General features: G+C 40.3%; 1 protein-coding gene across 1 annotated transcript in view; it reads right to left on the bottom strand.

The window, feature by feature from the left end:
• The window catches only part of elp2 (elongator acetyltransferase complex subunit 2), a 130,162-nt gene extending 123,650 nt beyond the window's left edge, over nucleotides 1-6,512 (bottom strand). Inside the window, exon 1 of the mRNA XM_059972544.1 lies at nucleotides 6,364-6,512. Coding sequence (XP_059828527.1) covers nucleotides 6,364-6,495 — 132 coding nt within the window. The 5' untranslated portion in view covers nucleotides 6,496-6,512. The remainder of the gene's footprint in view (nucleotides 1-6,363) is intronic.
• Nucleotides 6,513-19,798: the final 13,286 nt, after the last annotated feature.

Raw genomic sequence — 19,798 nt, forward strand, 5'->3', positions numbered from 1 at the left:
GTTGGAGTCTGGTGGTACTATTTTCAAACAGTGTTTATTAGTAAAATATACAAATTAATATCAACAATGCAAATATATAGATAATACACGTTAGCAACACTAAACCTAAAAGTGTGGGTATAATAATAATCAATAATAAACAAGCTCTATCGATGTCTAGGGGATAATGAATTGTCATATGTGAATATAAAGTTCAGTTCAGTTCATATGTGCTGAGGTAGATGTTGGTCGTGGTGTTGTAATTGGAGAGAGAGAGAGAGCGAGCGAGCAGTAACAGCTACAGTCAGGCAAACCTTCCTTTACGTTCTTGATCTGTCAGGTTGTTGTGGCCATTCAGGTATGACCCCTCTATCCTTCAGCTGGACCGTTCTTCTGTGGTGGACTCGTCACCCAGGCAAGGGCAGACACACACACACACAAGCCCCCACCGGCCCTGCTATAACACTGAGAGTTAAACTGACCGATCCTTTGTTCGGTCCCCGATGCCCCACACCTTCTCGTGGGTTCCGACACTCAAGCAGTGCTCACTAGTGTGTCTCCTGGTGTGTCTGAGGGGTGTCTCCCCAGACCTCACTTTTATCCCTACTCACGGGGTCTCAGGTGTCAATCAGTTTTGAATGGCTTTGTCCATCAAACCAGCCCACTCTGGCTGTCCACTGAGGAATTTTAATGAACAGAATGGTACAAGATAAACAACCCTCTCAGAAGCCATGTCTCTCAGAAGTCATAATATGGTGAATCAACAAGTCTCTCTCCCCTCTCTTATTAGTGGCATATGTTCTGGCATGTTTTTGTTCCATCTCTCTCTCATTAGCAGCATAGCAACAGTAACGGTTTTGCGATTCTCCTGGGGGGGGGGGGACATGGGCAACTCTGCACCCTTCTGCCCATCAGAGCTGTTCATCCTTCGTAACAGTAGCATGCTCCATATATAATCCTTGACCAGCCTCTCAAAGTATTTGCTTATTATTGAGGTGAGTGTGACAGGACGCCAGTCAAGGTATGTTACCTTGGTCTTTTTTTGGTAAGGGACAATGGTGGATAATTTGAAGCGGAGGGCACTCTACACTGGGAGAGGGAGAGATTAAAAATGTCTGTAAACACACTTGCCAGTTGTGCCACACATATTCTGAGTACCCGCCTTGGGATACTGTCTGGTCCCGCAGCCATGCAACTTCGCAGGAAACACCTGCGTTCTTTGGCCTCAGAGATGACCAAGCTGCAGGCTGCATTAGCAGCTCTCTTCAGGGGCTCAGTATTGGCAACATCAAATCGAGCTTAAAAAAAATTTAGCTCATCTGGGAGAGAGGCAGCAAATCCCTCTTACACCAAGCTTCTCTTAAATCAACATTATTCTAACTGTAGAATCTTTACTCATTGTCAATATCCCAGTGTTTTTCTCTTTCCTCTAAATTAGTCATTGATATACATGGTTGACAATTCCTAGATATAATTTTTTTTCTTCTTCTCATGAGTACAATGGTGAGTCATGGGAGAATAGAAGTTTAGATAAGGTAACTATAAAAGAAAGACAATTTCACTCAAAAGTGATCCCACAGTTTAAAACAAAGCGTTTACATCAATCAAAAAGCAGCCGAAGTATTAGATCACAACGAACTTTCATTATTCTGTTTCATGTAAAATTTAACAGCTTTACTTTATAAAGTGCCCTTAAAATAATAAAACATTCTAAAAGCACTGTAAAGCAAAATCTGCCACCAGAAAGAGCACATTAAAATGAGCAAGGAGATTGACAAGAGTAACAGTCTGGGTGCAAAATTGAAAAACTTGAGACATGAGTATCTGAAATTACAGATCTGCGAACTAAAATTAAAGGATGTAACAGACCAGAAAAGCATGGATATCATGGTTATACAGCTGAAAGATTAATAAGTAAACAAAAAGGTTATAAAAGGATTTGAAATAAAGGACAAAAGTTTTTAAATGCAAGTGTTATCAGATAGGAATCAATGTAGGCCACCACACATTGAACAAACCAACACTGCTTAGAGACTTAGCACTTGGGGAGAGGGGATTAAATCTTGTATAACATGCCTCCATTAAATCCAAAAAAAGGTTAAAAGGTTCCAAATCAAAGAATACATTCAATCGCTTATTAAGAAATAAGCAAACTAAACAGTCTTGAAGTGATAAAACTAATGAAACTAAAACTAGCAATATAACAAAATAAAATCTTAGCATAATAAATGTACTTAAACTTTCTTCAGTGTAATTAAACACAATTAAATGTAATTAAACACAATTAAATGTAATTAGTGATTTTAAGCAAAGTTAACCAGTCAACAAAAAATATATCATTCCCAGCTGTCTCTAACTCTGACAAAACATGAATACTTTACTCTTGGATTTTTACCATGCCCCTACCCGTTTAACTAACTACTATAAAAAACACGCAGCACAAAGCACAGTGCAGAGAGAAAACAGACACATGGCTCTTACATTAGATTAACAGCTGCAAAGTTCTGGTTAGGCTGAAATTCATAGAGATGCAAGATGACAGATTGGCCTAAAAGACTTTTAAAATCAGATGATAAAGAAATGGATGAAGGTTTCAGTAACTGATCTTCAGCAGAGGTGAAAATCGAAAATGTTTAGAAATAGAAGCTGGTGATGCTGAAGATGATATGGAGGCCAAAATTCAATTCTGTGTCAAGGGGAATATCAAAGTCGTAAATGAAATGATTCTTTCACAGACCCTTGCTGAGAAAAATGACAGGAGTTAATGTTGGTGTTGAAATACTGCGATAGGATCAAAAAAAACTGTGAACCACCCAGGATTTAGTCAGAGGAAGTATTTTAAAATCTAGTGCTGGTCATGCGATAAGCACTATGACAACTCAAAAAGAATGGAGTGGTAAAAGGTAGTTGAGAGCTGCAACTGGGTATGTATCATTGGCTCACAAGTGAAATTTCACCTTCTAGTTTCAGATGATGTTGCCGAGCAGAAGTCTGATGAAGCCGTTCCACAGGATTCTCCTAGTTCAAATGTAACCTTGTTATGAACTAACTGTCACTATGGTTCCCTATAATCAACTAATTATAACTTCACGTGTTAAATGATTGTGTAGTGTTTCTGATCACCTGAGATTGCAAGAGTCAAAAATTGACCACAAACCTTTCTTTGTCGCTAAGTGGAATTAAAAGTGCTCTTTATTGTATTTTTAAGACCATCATTGGGAAACTCTATGACATTAAGCATTCTATTATATCCAAGATGATCCTGCAGTTTCTCAAATTTAAGTTCAATGATACAGAAACCAAGGAATTTTAGATGAAAGGGAGTTTGCAGATGAGCTTGAAGCTCAGAACATACAACAGCACAATATAGAAACAAGTCCTTCAGCAATAATATCTGCACCAACATGATGCCAAGCCAACCTCAAAACATTGAAAACGATAGGGAAACACCAGACAGGTTTTGTGTGAGGAATGTCAGGAAGAGGAGTCAGTAGAACATGTAATTCTGAGTTGCAGGAAGTTTGGGATACAGAGAGAGATGATGAGAATTAATCTAAGGGAATTGGGGGTGCAGGAATTCACATTAAAAGGGTTACTGGACATGGGTGAGAGAGCACAGGTCAGGGCACTTTTAGCTTTCTTAAGGGATACAGGGTTTTTTTTATAGGATATGATGGATAAGCAGGAATAGGGTACTAGTGTGGCCAAAGAAGCAAGGTTAAAGTGTAGATTAAGGTATGTGTGAATGGGTGAAGGGATGTAGAATGTAAGTCTATTGTCTGATCTACACTCCGGAGCAGAAGGTGGCGGTAATGCACCATTAAGCTGGGTGCCAAGAAGAAGAAGAAGCCAACCTCATCCCATCTGCCTGTATGCAGACTATATCCTTCCATTCCCTGCCTGTCCACGTGCCTAACTAAATGCAGCTTAAGTGTTCAAAGTAAATTTATTATCATGTACTATCTTGAGTTTCATTTTCTTGCAGGCATTTACAGAAAAAAAATACAATATAATTCCACAAGAAACTGTACCTAAACAAACACTGACAAACACCCAGCTTACAAACAATAAACTGTACATATAACAAAAATTGAGAAAAAGAGATGGAAAACCCTTGAAAATGAGTCTGTAGGTTGTAGAATCAGTTCAGAGTAGTGGTGATTGAAGTTACCCATGCTAGTTCAGCAGCCTGATGGTTGTAAGGTAATTACTGTTCCTGAATCTGATGGTGGGGGACCTAAGGCTTCTGTACCTCCTTCCCAATGGTAGTAATGATAAAAGGGAATGGCTTGAATAGTGAGGGTCTGTGATAATGGATGCTGCTTTCTTGTGGCTTTGCCTGTGATGGAATATTTTATCTGCTTCCACCACATTCTTGGCTGCTCCTTCCACGCACCTACCATTCAGTATAAAGAAAAAAATGACTCAGAAATCTCCTTTAAACTTCCATCCTCTTACCTTAAAATCAAATCTCCAATATTTGATAATTCCACCCTGGGAAGAAAACTTGCATAACTTACTCTACCTATGCCTGTCGTTATTTTATGTTCTCCTATCAGGTTGCTCCTCAGTCTCTGAATCTCCATTTAAAAAAACAACCCAAGTTTGTCCGATCTCTCCTAGTAGCTAATAATCTCTAATCCAGGCCACATTCTGGTGAATCTGTCCTGCACCCTTTCCGAAGCCTCTACTCCTTACTGTAATACAACAACTAGAACTGCACTTGATACTCCAAATGTGGCCTGACCAAAGATTTATACAACTTAACATAACATACAAACTTCTCTATTCAACACCCTGACTGATGAAAGGAAGAACACTTTCTTACTAGCGTTTATACCAGTGTTACCACTTTCAGGGAGCAAGGGACTTGCACTTCGAAACCAATCTGTACACAGATGCTCCTAGGGTCCTGCCATTTAATGTATACTTTACTCCTGCATTTGACCTCAAAAGCGCAACTTTTATTTAAAGATGAAGACAAAAGAGCTGACTCATATCACTTCATACCACCAGATCATATCATTTGCTCGCAGCCCGGTAGCACATGCTTTGCGACATGGTGGTTGGGGACTACTGTGTTAAGGGAACTCAGCGGGTCAAGCAGCATCTGTGCGAAGTGACGAATTGCCCACATTTCTGATCAAAATCCTGTAAAACTGGGACAAGTTACACCTTAACCGGAACCACCATTCTGATGGGATTGCACTACAGAACCCGAAATAGCCATAGGGTCATTTAGTGGCAAATATACAGGCAAGTTTTTCTTGTTTTCTTTCTTGGTTTCATGGTCACCCAGAGAACTGAAGAATCTCAGACTTGTGTACTTTGATAACAAAGGAACATTTGAAGTTTTGGAAAGGACAAAGTCAACAGGGTTATCACTATGGATGCCTTCAACTTCCCCTACACTGACTGGGAACCCCCTGGGCAAAAAGTTCCGATGGAGCAGAATGTCAATTTATCCACAAGGTTTTCTTGAAGCAGGATGTGAACAATTCAACGAGAGGCGAAGCAAAATGGTCTTGTACAAACCAATTAGCCTTGCTAGATGACTGACATATCAATCGTTGAGCAATCACAGCTCCTTAAACTTTACATCCTGAAGAGTCTTGGCCTGAAAACTGTTTGTTCATTTCCACAGATGCTGCCTGACCAGTTGAGTTCCTCCAGCATTTTGTGTGTTACTTTGGATTTCCAGCATCTGCAGACTTTCTGGTGTTCATCCTTAAGCTTCAGGATAGCTGTGAATAAGGGTAAGAGCAGACCTTATATGAAAGTTTTAAGTTAGGGAAAGTGCAAGTTATGAGGGCATCAAACAGGAGGAAGTAATTGAACAGATTTGTTTACACACGTGAAGGTTGTTTAAAGACCAGCTACACAGAGTTCAGGACTGGTTTGTTCCAGTAAAAGAGAAGGACAAGGATGGCAAAGTATAGGAACCTTGGATGAGAAGAAATTAGTTAACTTAGTCTAAAACTAGAAGGGAGTCAATAAAATCCTTGACGGATAGGATTAAAGGGAATCCCAGGGTTTCTACACATGTCAAGAGAAAGTGGAAAAGGAGAGAGTGGAGAACTCCACTCAAGGGAATTTATGCTTGAAGGCGAAAAAAGTGGATGATATCTTAAATAAGTACAGTACTTCGCATCAGCACTTAGCTAGAACATTAGTGAGATCAGACTGAAGAATGCTCAGATGCTAGAGACAGTGTCCAGTTTCTTGAAGAAGGTCAAAGAGATTAAGTCCCCTGACTGGATATATTCCATATTATTGACAGGTGAGAGATGAGATTGCAGGGGCATACGTTTGTACTTCCCTGGATTCCCAGCCCTCCTAACCGCTTCAGAATGCAATGGAGCCGGCTCCGATTTCCGTCTTTACCTCAGGCTGGTAAATCACGATGGAATGACAGGACGCGATCGCCACACACCCTCCTCGGCCCCATGACACCGCCTGCGGACTCCGGTTCGCACATCGCGCAACGTGAGCCGTCTCCACCACGGCCGCTGCCATCTTTCTTTCCACCTCTGACCCGCGACGGAGGGCGTGCGCGTGCACAGAAGACGAGCTAGCGGGGGCGCGCGCTGGACAGATAGTGCGCGCGCCCGTGACACACGGCTGCCGTAGCTCATTTCATTCGGGAAGCGCGGCGAACGTTGGAAATACTCGACAGAATGAAGCTGAAGAGAAACGTTTATCGTTCAGCAGAAATCAGAATTTAAGATTACAAACTAATAACCTTGCAAATTGTTTCCTGGCTTTCACATCTGTTATTTTGCAAAGTGAAAGGCCCACTTGGATGTTTACTCTCTCAAATGGAACCCCAAACTTTCCTAGTTTGGTGCCCCTGGGTTGTTCAGTTGGAGCAGGCTATCATTCCCTGACTCGAATCCCAGGATAGCCATCGCTCTGGCTGCAATCCACAGGCACGTTCTCACTCCTTGCGATGGATCATTGAAGCAGGCCATACTTTCCCCACGAACCACAAGACAAGCGATCACCCTCCTGGGTAGGAGTTGGCACTCTGGACTAGAGCTACAGAGTCATTGCTTATAGGTTGGAAAGCAAATAAAACCAAAGCAAACAAACAAACATGCTGGTTGAATTCAGCCTGTCAAGCTGCATCTGTGGAAAGAAAGGTTAACATTTCTGGCCTTCCACTAAGCAGGAATGCGAATGAATTCACAGATCTTGACTTAGGTGTATCATTTGTTCAAATTTGCATCAAACTGGTGACATGCACACCGAGTAGAACTTGGTAATTCTGTGCACACGCTGTCTTTGTCCTTATGGATAATAGAGAGATAGGAAATTTATAAAATGGAGCAGGCAAAATTATTTAGCCTATCAGATCCACGGCAGCCAACAAAAGATCTTTCTGTGCTCATATCAGATTCTAGATGGAGTAAATATTTAAGGAGTCTGATTTTTTGGTTTGTCCTAGAAGGTTCTGAGCTTCTTCAGTGTTGGAGCTGCATGCGTTCAAGAAAATTAAGATTGTTTTATCATTCTGATTTGGGCCATCTTAATTCAGGGCGTGATTTCAATAGAAGTAATCTCTGGTATCCTTGTCATTTGTCTTCAATGAGTATTGTTTCTGATGGAAATTAAGAAACAATGGTTGAGTCTCGGATTTATCTCTAGAACTCCTGAAGCATTGTCATGGGTCTTCGCTGATTGCTCTCCAGCAATCAAAACATTTTCCTTTTGTGCTGGGCATAAATGAAGCGGGTGGACCATTTCAACAGATTCCCAATCCCTAAAGTTTCCCTGGGGATCTTTGATGCCATTAGTCAAATAAAAAGTTGTCTCAATGACAAAGTAGATCAGAGTCCCTGGAAATAAATGTAGCCTGTTATTGCTACACTCGTCACTTATCCTAGCATCCTCACGTGTTGCTGAATCTCCATCTTGTAACAAGCACTCTGCCTGTAAGGAACACTCACAATTCCTGATACTGTATTTCATATTTTTTGCATCAGACCACTATACCCCACATCTATACAAACCATATTACACTTCCAACATTTTACAACCAATTCATCAGATTCTAATTCCAACGCATTCTTAACCAGTAAATGTAATAGTTATATTCTGAAATGATTAACATAGAAGGCAATATAACTCAGCTGACATCTTTCTTGTGATTTATATTTGCTCTAATTTCATTAAAAAATAAAACATCAATATCACAAAGCATGGAACAGTACAAGCTCAATTGTTAATTGGACACACAGATAATTCCAACTACGTATAAAGCACACCTTTTTTAATAAAAAGTTAGTATTCACCTTCAGTCATTTCCAGTGGTGCTACCAAGAAGGCATCTCATGTGAGGAGTTCCAATGAAAATCTTCAAATGTTCCTGGTTTACACTGCTACAGCTGAAAGCCACAGCGACAGCCATGGGCAATACAGTAAGCAACATTGTGTTAAGGCATTTAAGAAATCTATCGCTACTCAAAGTTGACAAATCTCAGCAGTCTCCGGTTACAAATGTGGTTCCCCTTTAAGACAGTGGAAAAGAGGATGCTATGCTGGATTAAAAGTTTGTTTAAAGAGAAGAGAGTTCCAACTTCCAATATGCTTGAGTGGAACCCCTAATCTAGAGCCTTTCTGCTGGCCAGTCTCGTGAGAGTAGAATCTGACCTCGGAATAAGATTGCTGCACCAGATGGACATCAGAGTCTGTTGTGCTTTTTGTTTCATGGAGACTTGGCTATTCCCCACCATTCAGGACTCAGTAGTACAGCTTGCTGGCTTCATGATTCACCACCAAGATGGGACTGTTGAATCTTTAAAGGCAGAGGAAGCGAAGTATGCTTTATGATTAACTCCTTGAGGCAAACAAAAGTGACAGTTCTGTCCCAGTCATGCTCACCCGACCTGGAACACCTAGCGATCAAGTATCATCCATTTTATCTGCTACAGGAGTTTTTTAATCATTATCTTGGCAGCAGTGTACATTCCACCTCAGACCCATGTCAAAAAGGATCTAGACCAGGAGAGAACTTGGATAGGAAAATTTTATATCTTTATTTTCACTAACCTGTAACTGAAATCTGCATTTCCTTCAATTATGAATGTAGGTAACAAACTACAGTAGTATTAGCCATACTCATGACTTTGTTATGAACAGAAATCACAGATATTTTTATATCACATTACAGTTGTTACAAATATCTCAAAATATCATTTACAGCATGACTCAGCACTTCTTCAAAATTACGTACTGTAACTATAAGACCTGCTACTGGATCAAATGTGATCGCAGACCTCTTGTCTGCAGGTGCTCATGCGAAGAAACTGGCCAATCTCAGGCAGCCCTGCACCCAGCAGTTGTTCAGCCATCAGACAGTGAAGATGATTGTTCTCACCTTTGTGACCCAGATATCAATGTTGCACTCCATTATTCCCTATCTACAATTACTTGTTGATCAATACAAAGGTGAGTCATTTTTATTCTTTGTTAAAGTTTTGCAAAACTGGACAGATGAAATCAGAATTCTTAACTCTCCATAAGGCCACATGGCCTTTTGTAATACCTCATGGCCTCATGTGGCTATCCAAGTATTTAAAATCCATTAAAAGCATTAAAGCTTTGGATAAATTGTAAAACTTGCCTTATTTTGTTTACCTGGCAAACAAATTTCTTGAAGTGTCAACAAAAGGAAGTACTGTATGATGAAAAGTATGTATTATAAGGTTTCACATGCATTAATGGTGTTACATACCCCATGGGTATCTTGTGACTGTCTTATGAGCATGATGTAATGGTCTTGTAATGGTGGGGTGATGTAATTTCACACCAGTGTGAGGTCACATGATGTAATCTTCCTGCCAGTGGGAGGTCATGTGATGGCCTGTTTCAACAGGTATAAAAGGGGAAAGCCTTGCTGTGACGCAGGTCAGTTTGTGGTTTAATTTGTCAGTTACTCCATTATGCTGCGTATCCATATCTGTTTTACTTTCTGTCTTAAGTTTCAAAGGTTATTGCTGGCAGTTTCGCCATAAACAGTTTAGTCCAGTCAGAGAGTGAAGAATTTACCAAAGTATGGAAAACGCGAAGGATCGAGAAAAGTTGGTGTCATCGGTGGTTTACTACAGGGTCTACTTTATTGAAACCTCGTTCAAGGCGGTAGTAACCTACATCCAAGATAGCCCTTGCATAGTGAAAGCAGAAAGGCTGGACACAGCGCTTCGCCGAAGAAAGGTCAGTGCCTTTAAGTTGTTTTAATTTCCTTTGTCGTAAATCCTTCATCGAAGGCATATTTCAGCTGGGATCAGCAGTAATGTCACAATGTCGAGGAATTCGTTATTTCAGGAAAGTCTCTCCTAATTAACTGCGTAAATCATTTGGACTTTTACATTTACCACTTTTAAGAACTGTGTTCACATTTATCGCCTTAAGATCTGTTTGAGTTGCCGTGCAGCTGTTAACTTCTGGTTAAGTTAGTCATTTGTTTACTTTTCATTTTTATTGAGCAGTGTTTAATAAATGTTTTATTTGTTTATAAAAAACTGGTCTCAATTCTATATTCATTGTTGCCGTATCATAACAATGGACATGAAGGGACACAAAAGCCACAATGTTTTAAAGAGGAAAATTTATTGCGAACTTAAGTATGAAGCCAGCAAAACTGAAAGAGCACCTCCAATCTGTCCATCCTGAACACGCATCTAAAGATGCAGGTTTTTTCATGTGAAGAAATCTCAATTAGAAAAATTTGGGACACTTCCCAAACTTGGATTTGCCATTTCTCGAAAACTTTTCTTTGAAGCATCCTATAAATTTGCTTACCAGACTGCCAAACAAAAGAAACCCCACACAATCAGAGAGACTTCTGTAAAGCAATGTGAACTGGAAATGGTCGAGCTGGCTTGTGGACTAAAGCAGAGGAAAAAACTGGAAGCAGTTCCCTTATCAAATAAAGTGATATGTTCTTGATGCTTTTTTAACAATTTGAAGCAGGTCATTGAGGAATTGGCAGCCACGCAATTCCTATTTAGTATGCAACTGGACGAAACTACAGACAGCTCTCAATGTAGTCAGCTCCTTGTTTTTGTTTGTTATGTGATGTTATCAAAGAAGAGTTCTTATTTTGTGAGTCCCTTTGGGAAACTACAAAGGCCATTGACATTTTGGAAATGGTATAAAGTTTTTTTTTTGCCAATAAAAACTCTGAATGGAAAGAAAAAGCTCATACTCAGAACAGATGGAGCTCCTGCCATGCTTTATTAAGCATCTGGTTTTGTTACTTTAGGTGTAAGAGGAAGCTCCTCATGTCACCATCACTCATTGCTTCTTTTTAAACAGATATGCACTGGCAACAAAGACTCTTCCAGCAACCCTGAAAGAAGTTTTGTCAACAGACATAAAAGTCATCAACTCTATTAGAAGCAGGTCTCTGAGTAATCACATTTTTAAAAGACTTTGTCAAGAAATAGGTGCAGAATATGAAGTTCTTCTGTACCACAGAAAAGTTCGCTGGCTTTAAAGAGAACGAGTCTTGAAGCCCTTGTTCGAACTAAGGACAATAGTTTCAAATTTTCTGAAAGGAAAAGAAAACTCACTCTTGGAACAGTTTGAAATAAAAAGGATTGTATCCATGGGTTGGCTTACCTGGCAGATATTTTTAACCATATGAATGAAATAAATCTTTCAATTCAAGATCCTGAAGTCAGCATTATGGATGCTGCTGAAAAATTACAAGCATTCTTGGCTAAGCTGCCAATATGGAAGAGGAGAATAAAGGTTAACATCTTTGCAAACTTTCAAAGGAAGTGCTTTATCAAAATGGAGCTGAGATACATCTGCTAACATTGGAAACATTTCAGAATTCTTTCAAAAGTTATTCCCATCTTGATGGCATTAAAAATATAAACTGCTTCGAAAATGTTAAACTAACCTTAAACAAAGTCATTGATCATAGGACAAAAAGGGTCCTACAATTAGAGTTTAACTCAAAAAGCTTTGAAGAATTCTAGTTTTCATTGAGAGAAGCCTATCCTTGCCTTGTAAAGCAAGCTGTGAAAGTTCTTATATCTTTGCAAATCAGGATTTTCAGTACTTGTATTCATTAAACAAGATGATTGTATGTCCAACATGACATGCATGTGGCTTTGTCAAAGGCCACCCCACAGTTTAATCTTCTTATTCGGCTGAACAACAACAGCCTTCACACTGTTATGTCTTTAAAAAATAAAAGTTAATTTTAATTTGCCTATATTTTAAATGTATAGCCTTGTTATTTGATATATTCATAAAAGAAGCATATATATCACAATATCACATTTTTTAATATTTAGGTAACTATGTTTCAATATAATTTGAATCCTGATGAAGGGTTTCGGCCTGAAACACCAACTGTACTCTTTTCCACAGAAGCTGCCTGGTCTGCTGAGCTCCCCCAGCATTTTGTGTGTGTACCTTGGATTTCCAGCATCTTCAGATTTTCTCTTGTTTTTAATATAATAGTTTTGTTTGGTAATCCTGTGTATTTTATGTTATATGTTTAAATACATTATTCTGGCATGAGGTCCATAGGCTTCACCGGTCTGCCGAAAATATAAAAAAGGTTAAGAACCCTTACTCTACATCGGCCTTTCTCAAACTTTTTACCCATAAGAAGCCCTTGAAATAATTTTCAGGTCTCAGAGAACCCCTGCGTAAAAGGTATTAAATCTACAGCTCGCAATACATTAGCATGATCAGTAAGTTTTAGGCATAATAATCCAAAAATAATTGCCAGTGCTCTTCTGAGTAGAGAATTTTCAGCCAACTTTTCTTGAAAAAACAGGTAGTTAAGCTTGCTTACCTTTCTTAAAATTAATCTCTTTCTTTTCCTGTTACAAATTTATAAAAACTCATAAGGCAAACAAAGTAAATTTCAGTTAAATAACTAACTAAGCCAAAATGGGATTTAATTTTTCTAAAAGTAGGCTCAGCAGATATAACTTAAATAATTGCAAATTGATTTTAATTAATGTAATTTACAACATGAAAATTTATTGTCAATGTTGAATGGTAAAATTACTAAAAACCATAAGCCAAAGCACTATGAATGAAAATATAGTCTAATTTTATACAAGACTTTGAAAAAGCATTTTGTTACTAAGTGAAATGATCAGGCTCAAATATGGTCCTAGCATTGGAAACTTGCGTTTGTTATTTTGCTGCCCAAGTACTCAATTCTGGTTCAAACTTGAGATAAGCACACAGATTTCACCTTCAGCTGAGAAAAAAGGTGATATCTAGCCTTGCTCTTGATGCTTGTTAGATAAGAAAAAGCTTGCTCACACACATAAGAAGTTGAAAACTTGCAGCAAAATGTTCATTGCTTTCCTATGAATGGCACGATACTCTTCTTTCAAAGAGATCCAGAACTTGTCCAGGGTCAGGTCAGTAAATCTCATCTAGAGTGTATCAGCAGACTGCAGCTCACAGAAGGTCTTCCTCTTTTCTCAAAGTTAAGTTCTCAGGATGAGAAGATTCAGAGGAAGGGCTCCTCATTCAGTCATACATTTGTGTTGAAAGGGAGGAAAAATACTGTGCTATTTTGTTCTGCGGTTCTCCAGTTGGTCTTCAATAAGAGTTGAGACTTGTTGATTCTTCCTCAGTCTCTAACCCAATCAGCAGTGGAAACATTTCCAGATTTCCTTTTACAGCATGATTTTCCAAGGTTCTGTTTCCTTTTATCTCCAAGTATTTTGTCACTTTAAGTCAAAAAAATTGGTTCATAGAATGAAAAATGTCTGTCAAGAAGACTAGTTTCTGCAGCCATTATTTGCTTTCAAAGCACTCAGCAACATCTGGCCTACCATTTTCTTGAGAGTACTCCTGCAATTCAGCTTTCAGCTCAAACTCCCTATTGAGAACTCTTCCTCTGCTAAACCAGCAGATTTCTCTATGTAGCAGAAGGTTAGTGTGCTCTTGGTCCAGGTATTCACGCAATTTTTAAACATTCTCGAGTGAACAGGTCTTTGTTTAATAAAGTTAACCATTTTTGTAGCATCATCCAGAAGGTTTTTCATTTCATCTCCAAAAGTTTTTGACTTCAGCACCTTTCTGTGAAGAAAGCATTATGTTGTGACAACAACAAACATGAGGAAATCTGCAGATGCTGGTAATTCAAACAACAACACACACAAAATGAGGGTAGAACACAGCAGGCTAGGCAGCATCTATAGGGAGAAGTGCTGTCGACGTTTCGGGCCGAGATCTTGAAGGGTCTCAGCCCGAAACATCGACAGCGCTTCTCCCTATAGATGCTGCCTAGCCTGCTGTGTTCCACAAGCATTTTGTGTGTGTTAATGTTGTGACAACATTAGAATTTTCTTTTTTTATGAGAGAAATGAAATCACTCATGGAGCCAACCATTGATGGGGCACCATTACAGGTGCCAACACAGTTCCTCCAAGACAGTCCTTTTGTTTCCAGATATGAAGATAAAACATTAAATATAGCTTGGTCTTTGCTTATTTCATGCAGCTGTTTGCAACAGAAAAAGTTTTCTTGAATTTCACCATCATTTACAAATCTTACAAATTCTACAGCTTGATATTTTTTGGTGAAATCTGTTGGCTTATCAACCTGGACAGAGAAGCAGTTGTTTTTCAGTTTACCACACAAAACCTCTTCAGGTCACCAATATGTTGACTTAACATGCTGTTTCAGAGTGGTCATCTTCTTACCCGAATAAAAGCCATGCAAGAGCACATTCTTGAGCTACCATGTGCAGATAGATATGCTATTCTCATGCACATATGTAGCTACAGGCTGCAATCACAGTTCACCAAGGCTGCATGGGCTGCTTGGGCTTTTGGGTTAATGGTCAGTCTGAAGAAAACAATGATTCTCCATCACAAGCCCCCTTGTGGAGTTTACAGCCCACCTTGGATCACCATTGATGACCACCCTCTCACCGCGGTTGAACAATTCACCTACCTGGGCAATCTACCTTTCCAACGACGCCACACTAATAAAGGATATTGACAATCCACTTGGCATTCAAGTCTGGTGATCCAGGACAATAGAAGAAGGATAAGTAGACTTACAGGGGCTATCTCAAGAGCAAAGAAACAATTCTTATTGAAGTTAGAGGGGGAATTGGATGAACACCAACTCTGGCAGGGTTTGCAGGGCATTACATCCTACAAAGCAAAACCTGTCATCATGACTGGCAGTGATGCTTCACTCCTAGATGACCTCAATGCCTTTTATGCTTGCTTTAAATGGGAGAATAAAACTACAGCAATGAGAATCCCTGCAGCATCTGGTGACCCTGTGATCTGTCTCAGAGGCCGATGTCAGGCTGTATTTCAAGAGGGTGAATCCTTGCAAGGCGACAGGCCCAGATGGTGTACCTGGTAGGACTCTGAAAGCCTGTACCAGCCAACCAGCGGGGGTGTCAAAAGCATTTTGAATATCTCATTGCTAGAGTCAGAAGATCCCATCTGCTTTAAAAAGACAACAATCTTGCTTGTCCAGGAAGAGCAGGTTGAGCTGCTTTAATGACTGTTTTCCAGTAGGACTCACATATACAATGATGAAATGCTTTGAAAGGATGGTTATGGCTAGAATCAACTCCTGCCTTAGGAATTACCTGGACCCACTGCAATTTGCCTATTGCCACAACAGGTATACAGCAGATGTGAATTCATTGGCATTTCACATGGCCTTAAATCACCTGGACAACACTAACACTGAAGTCAGGCTACTGTTTATTGACTACAGCTCAGTGTTTAACACAATTATTTCTACAGGTTAGATCACAAATCTCCAAAAGCATAAGACCATAAAATATAGGAGAAGAATTAGGCTGTCTGTCCCATCGAGTTTGCTCTGCTGTTTAATCATTGCTGAACTTTTTTTTCTCTCCTCCTCAACCCCCGTTCCCAGCCTTCTCCCCATAACCTTTGATGCCATGTACTACCAAGAACCTAACAATCTCTGCCTTAAATACACCCAATGGCCTCCACAGCTGCACGTGGCAACAAATTCCACAAGTTGATGACCCATTGGCCAAAGAAATTTCTCCACATCTCTGATTTGACAGGGCACCCTTCTATGCTGAGGCTGTGCCCTCTTGTCCTAGACTCTCCAACCATGGGAAACATTCTTTCCACCTCTACTCTGTCTAGGCCTTTCAACATTCAAAAGATTTCAATGAGATCCCCCCTCATCCCTCTGAATTCCAGCGAGTACAGACCCAGAGCCATCAAACGATTCTCGTATGATAACCCTTTCATTCCTGGAATCATCCTTGTGAACCTCCTCGGGAACCTCTCCACTGCAGGCACATCTGTTTTAAGATGAGGGTCCAAACATGATTCACAGAGCTCAAGGTGAGGCCTCACCAGTGCCCTAGAAAGCCTCAGCATCACATCCTTGCTCTTGTATTCTCAATCTTGGTGATTGTGTGGATGACTTACAGTGTACTGAAAAGCTTGAGCATGTAGATATTAAAAAAGATGATGTGCTAGAACTTTTGGAAAGCATTAAGTTGGGTAATTCACCGGGACCGGACAAGATGTACCCCAGGTTACTGTGGGAGGTGAGGGAGGAGATTGCTGAGCCTCTGGTGGTGATTTTTGCATCAACATTGAGGATGGGAGAGGTTTCGGAGGATTGGAGAGTTGCGAATGTTGTTCCATTATTCAAGAAAGGGAGTAGAGATAGCACAGGAAATTATAAACCAGTGAACTGGTCTTCAGTTGATGGAGAAGATCCTGAGAGGCAGGATTTATGAACATCTGGAGAGGCATAATATGATAAGGAATAGTCAGCATGGCTTTGTCAAAGGCAAGTCGTGTCTTACGAGCCTTATTGAATTTTTTGAGGATGTGACTAAACATATTGATGATGGTAGAGCAGTAGATGTAGTGAATATGGATTTCAGCAAGGCATTTGATAAAGTACTCCATGCATGGCTTATTGAGAAAGTAAAGAGGCATGGAATCCAAGAGGAAATTGCTTTGTGGATCCAGAACTGGCTTGCTCACAGAAGGCAGAGAGTGGCTATAAATAGGTCATATTCTGCATGGAGTACCTCAAGTATCTGTTCTAGGATCCCTACTGTTCGTGATTTTTTATAAATGACCTGGATGAAGAAGTGGAGGGATGGGTTAGTAAATTTGCTGATGACACAAAAGTTGGAGGTGTTGTGGTGTTGGAGGGCTGTCAGAGGTTACAGCAGGACATGGATAAGATGCAAAAGTGGGCTGAGAAGTGTCAAATGGAGTTCACCCCAGATAAGTATGAGGTGGTTCATTTTGGTAAGTCAAATATGATGACAGAATATGGTATTAATGGTAAGGCAGTGTGTAGGATCAGAGGGATCTTGGGATCCGAGTCCATTGAAAACTCAAAACTGCTGTGCAGGTTGACTCTGTGGTTAAGAAAGCATATGGTACAATGGCCATCATCAATTGTGGGATTGAGTTTAGGACCCAAGAGGTAACATTGCAGCTTTATAGGACCCTGGTCAGACCCCATTTGGAGTAGTGTGCTCAGTTCCGGTCACCTCACTACAGGAAGGATGTGGAAATCATAGAAAGGGTGCAGAGGAGATTTACAAGGATGTTGCCTGGATTGGGGAGAATGCCTTATGAGAATAGGTTGAGTGAACTCGGCCTTTTCTCCTTGGAGAGACGGAGGATGAGAGGTGACCTGATAGAGGTGTACAAGATGATGAGAGGCATTGATTGTGTGGATAGTCAGAGTTTTTTTCCCAAGGCTGAAATGGCTAGCATGAGAGGGCACAGTTTTAAGGTGCTTGGAAGAAGGTACAGAGGAGAGAGTGGTGGGTGTGTGGAATGGGCTGCCAACGACAGTGGTGGAGGCGGATAGGATAGGGTCTTTTAAGAGTCTCCTGGACAGGTATATGGAGCTCAGAAAAATAAAGGGCTTTGGGTAACCCTAGGTAATTTCTAAGGACATGTTCAGCACAGCATTGTGGGCGGAAGGGCCTGTATTGTGCTGTAGGTTTTCTACGTTTCTATGTACTATCTTGTCCTGTGTCACCAAGAACTGTATCACTTCATTCTTAGCAATTGGCTCGAACATCTTCCCAACCACTGAGGTCAGGCTAACTGGTCTATAGTTTCCTTTCTGCTGCCTTCCTCCTTTCTTAAAGAGTGGAGTGACATTTGCCATCTTGCAGTCCTCTGGCACCATGCCAGAGTCCAATGATTTTTGAAAGATCATTTCTAATGCCATCACAATCTCTAATGCTACCTCTTTAGAATCCTAGGGTGCAGTTCATCTGGTCTGGGTGACTTATATAACTTTAGATCTTTCAGATTTTGAGCACCTTCTCTCTTGTAACTGCACCCACTTCTCTTCCTTCAAACACTGCAACATCAGGCCTACTGCCATTGTCTTCCACAGTAAAGACTGATGTAAAATACTCATTTATTTCATCAGCCATCTCCTTTCCCCCGTTATTATTTCTCCTGTCTCATTTTCCAACAGTCCTGTATCCACTCTCATTTCTCTTTTATTTTTAACATACTTAAAAAAACTTTTACTATCCACTTTGATATTATTTGTTAGCTTCCTTTCATATTTCATCTTTTCCCTTCCAATGATTTTTTTAGTTGATCTCTGTAGGTTCTTAATAACTTCTCAATCCTCCATTTTCCCACTAAGTTTTGCTTTGTTGTATGCTCTTTCTTTTGTTTTTACAATAGCTTTCACCTCCCTGGTCAGCCTTGGTTGTACTGTTTTACCATTTGAGTATTTCTTCAGTTTTGCAATACACAAGTCCTGCATCTTCCTCATTTTTCCCAGAAACACACACCATTGCTGCTCTGCTAACATCCCTGCCAGCATCTCCTTCCAATTTACTTTGGCCAACTCCTCTCTCATATCTCTGTGATTTCCCTTACTGCTACATCTGACTTTACTTTCTCCCTATCAAATTTCAAGTTGTACTCAGTCATATTGTGATCACTGGTTCCTAAGGGCTCTTTTACCTTAAGCTCCCTAATCGCTTCCAGTTCATTACATAACACCCAATCCAGTATAGCTGATCCCCTAGTAGGCTCAACTACAAACTGCTCTAAAAAGCTATCTCTTAGGTATTCAACAAACTCACTCTCTTGACATCCAATACCAACTTGATTTTCCTAATCAACCTGCATGTTAAAATCTCCCATGACTACCATAAAATTGCCCTTTTGACATGCCTTTTTTATTTCCTGTTGTAATCTGTGGTCCACCTCCCAGCTACTGTTGGGAGTCCTGTATATAACTGCCATCAACATCCTTTTACCCTTGCAGTTTCTTAACTCAACCCACATGGCAGCCACAGTTAAAATCATCCACTGTTGGTCTGAACAATTGGTCTCCATGCTGCAGGACTTCTTTGATGACGTCAGCTGGAATGTCTTCCATGATGAGAATGTCTCCAAGTTCACGGATGGAGTCACGAGCTTCATCCGAAAGTTCATTCACAATGTTGTCCCCCAGAAGTCAGTCAGGGTCTTCCTGAACCAGCAACCCTGGAGCTTACGTTGACAGCAATCAGCAGGAGCTCAAGAAAAGCAACTACAATCTGCGCGAAGCTATTGAGGCTGCAAAACAACAATACAGGGATGAGATTTGAGTCAAGATTCACAATGAATAGCACACGTGACTTGTGGCAAGGGTTGCATACTATCACAGACTTCAAAGCCAAATGTAGCAGTGCCGCCAACATCACAGCCTCTCTCCCAGATGAGCTCAATCATGTTTATGCTCATTTTGATGTCGCTAACTCTGAGCCTCTGAGGAAAGCCACTGTTACAACCTACAACCTGGTCACCTCTGAGGC

The sequence above is a fragment of the Hypanus sabinus genome, chromosome 6, assembly GCF_030144855.1.
Source record: "Hypanus sabinus isolate sHypSab1 chromosome 6, sHypSab1.hap1, whole genome shotgun sequence".
NCBI lineage: Eukaryota > Metazoa > Chordata > Chondrichthyes > Myliobatiformes > Dasyatidae > Hypanus > Hypanus sabinus.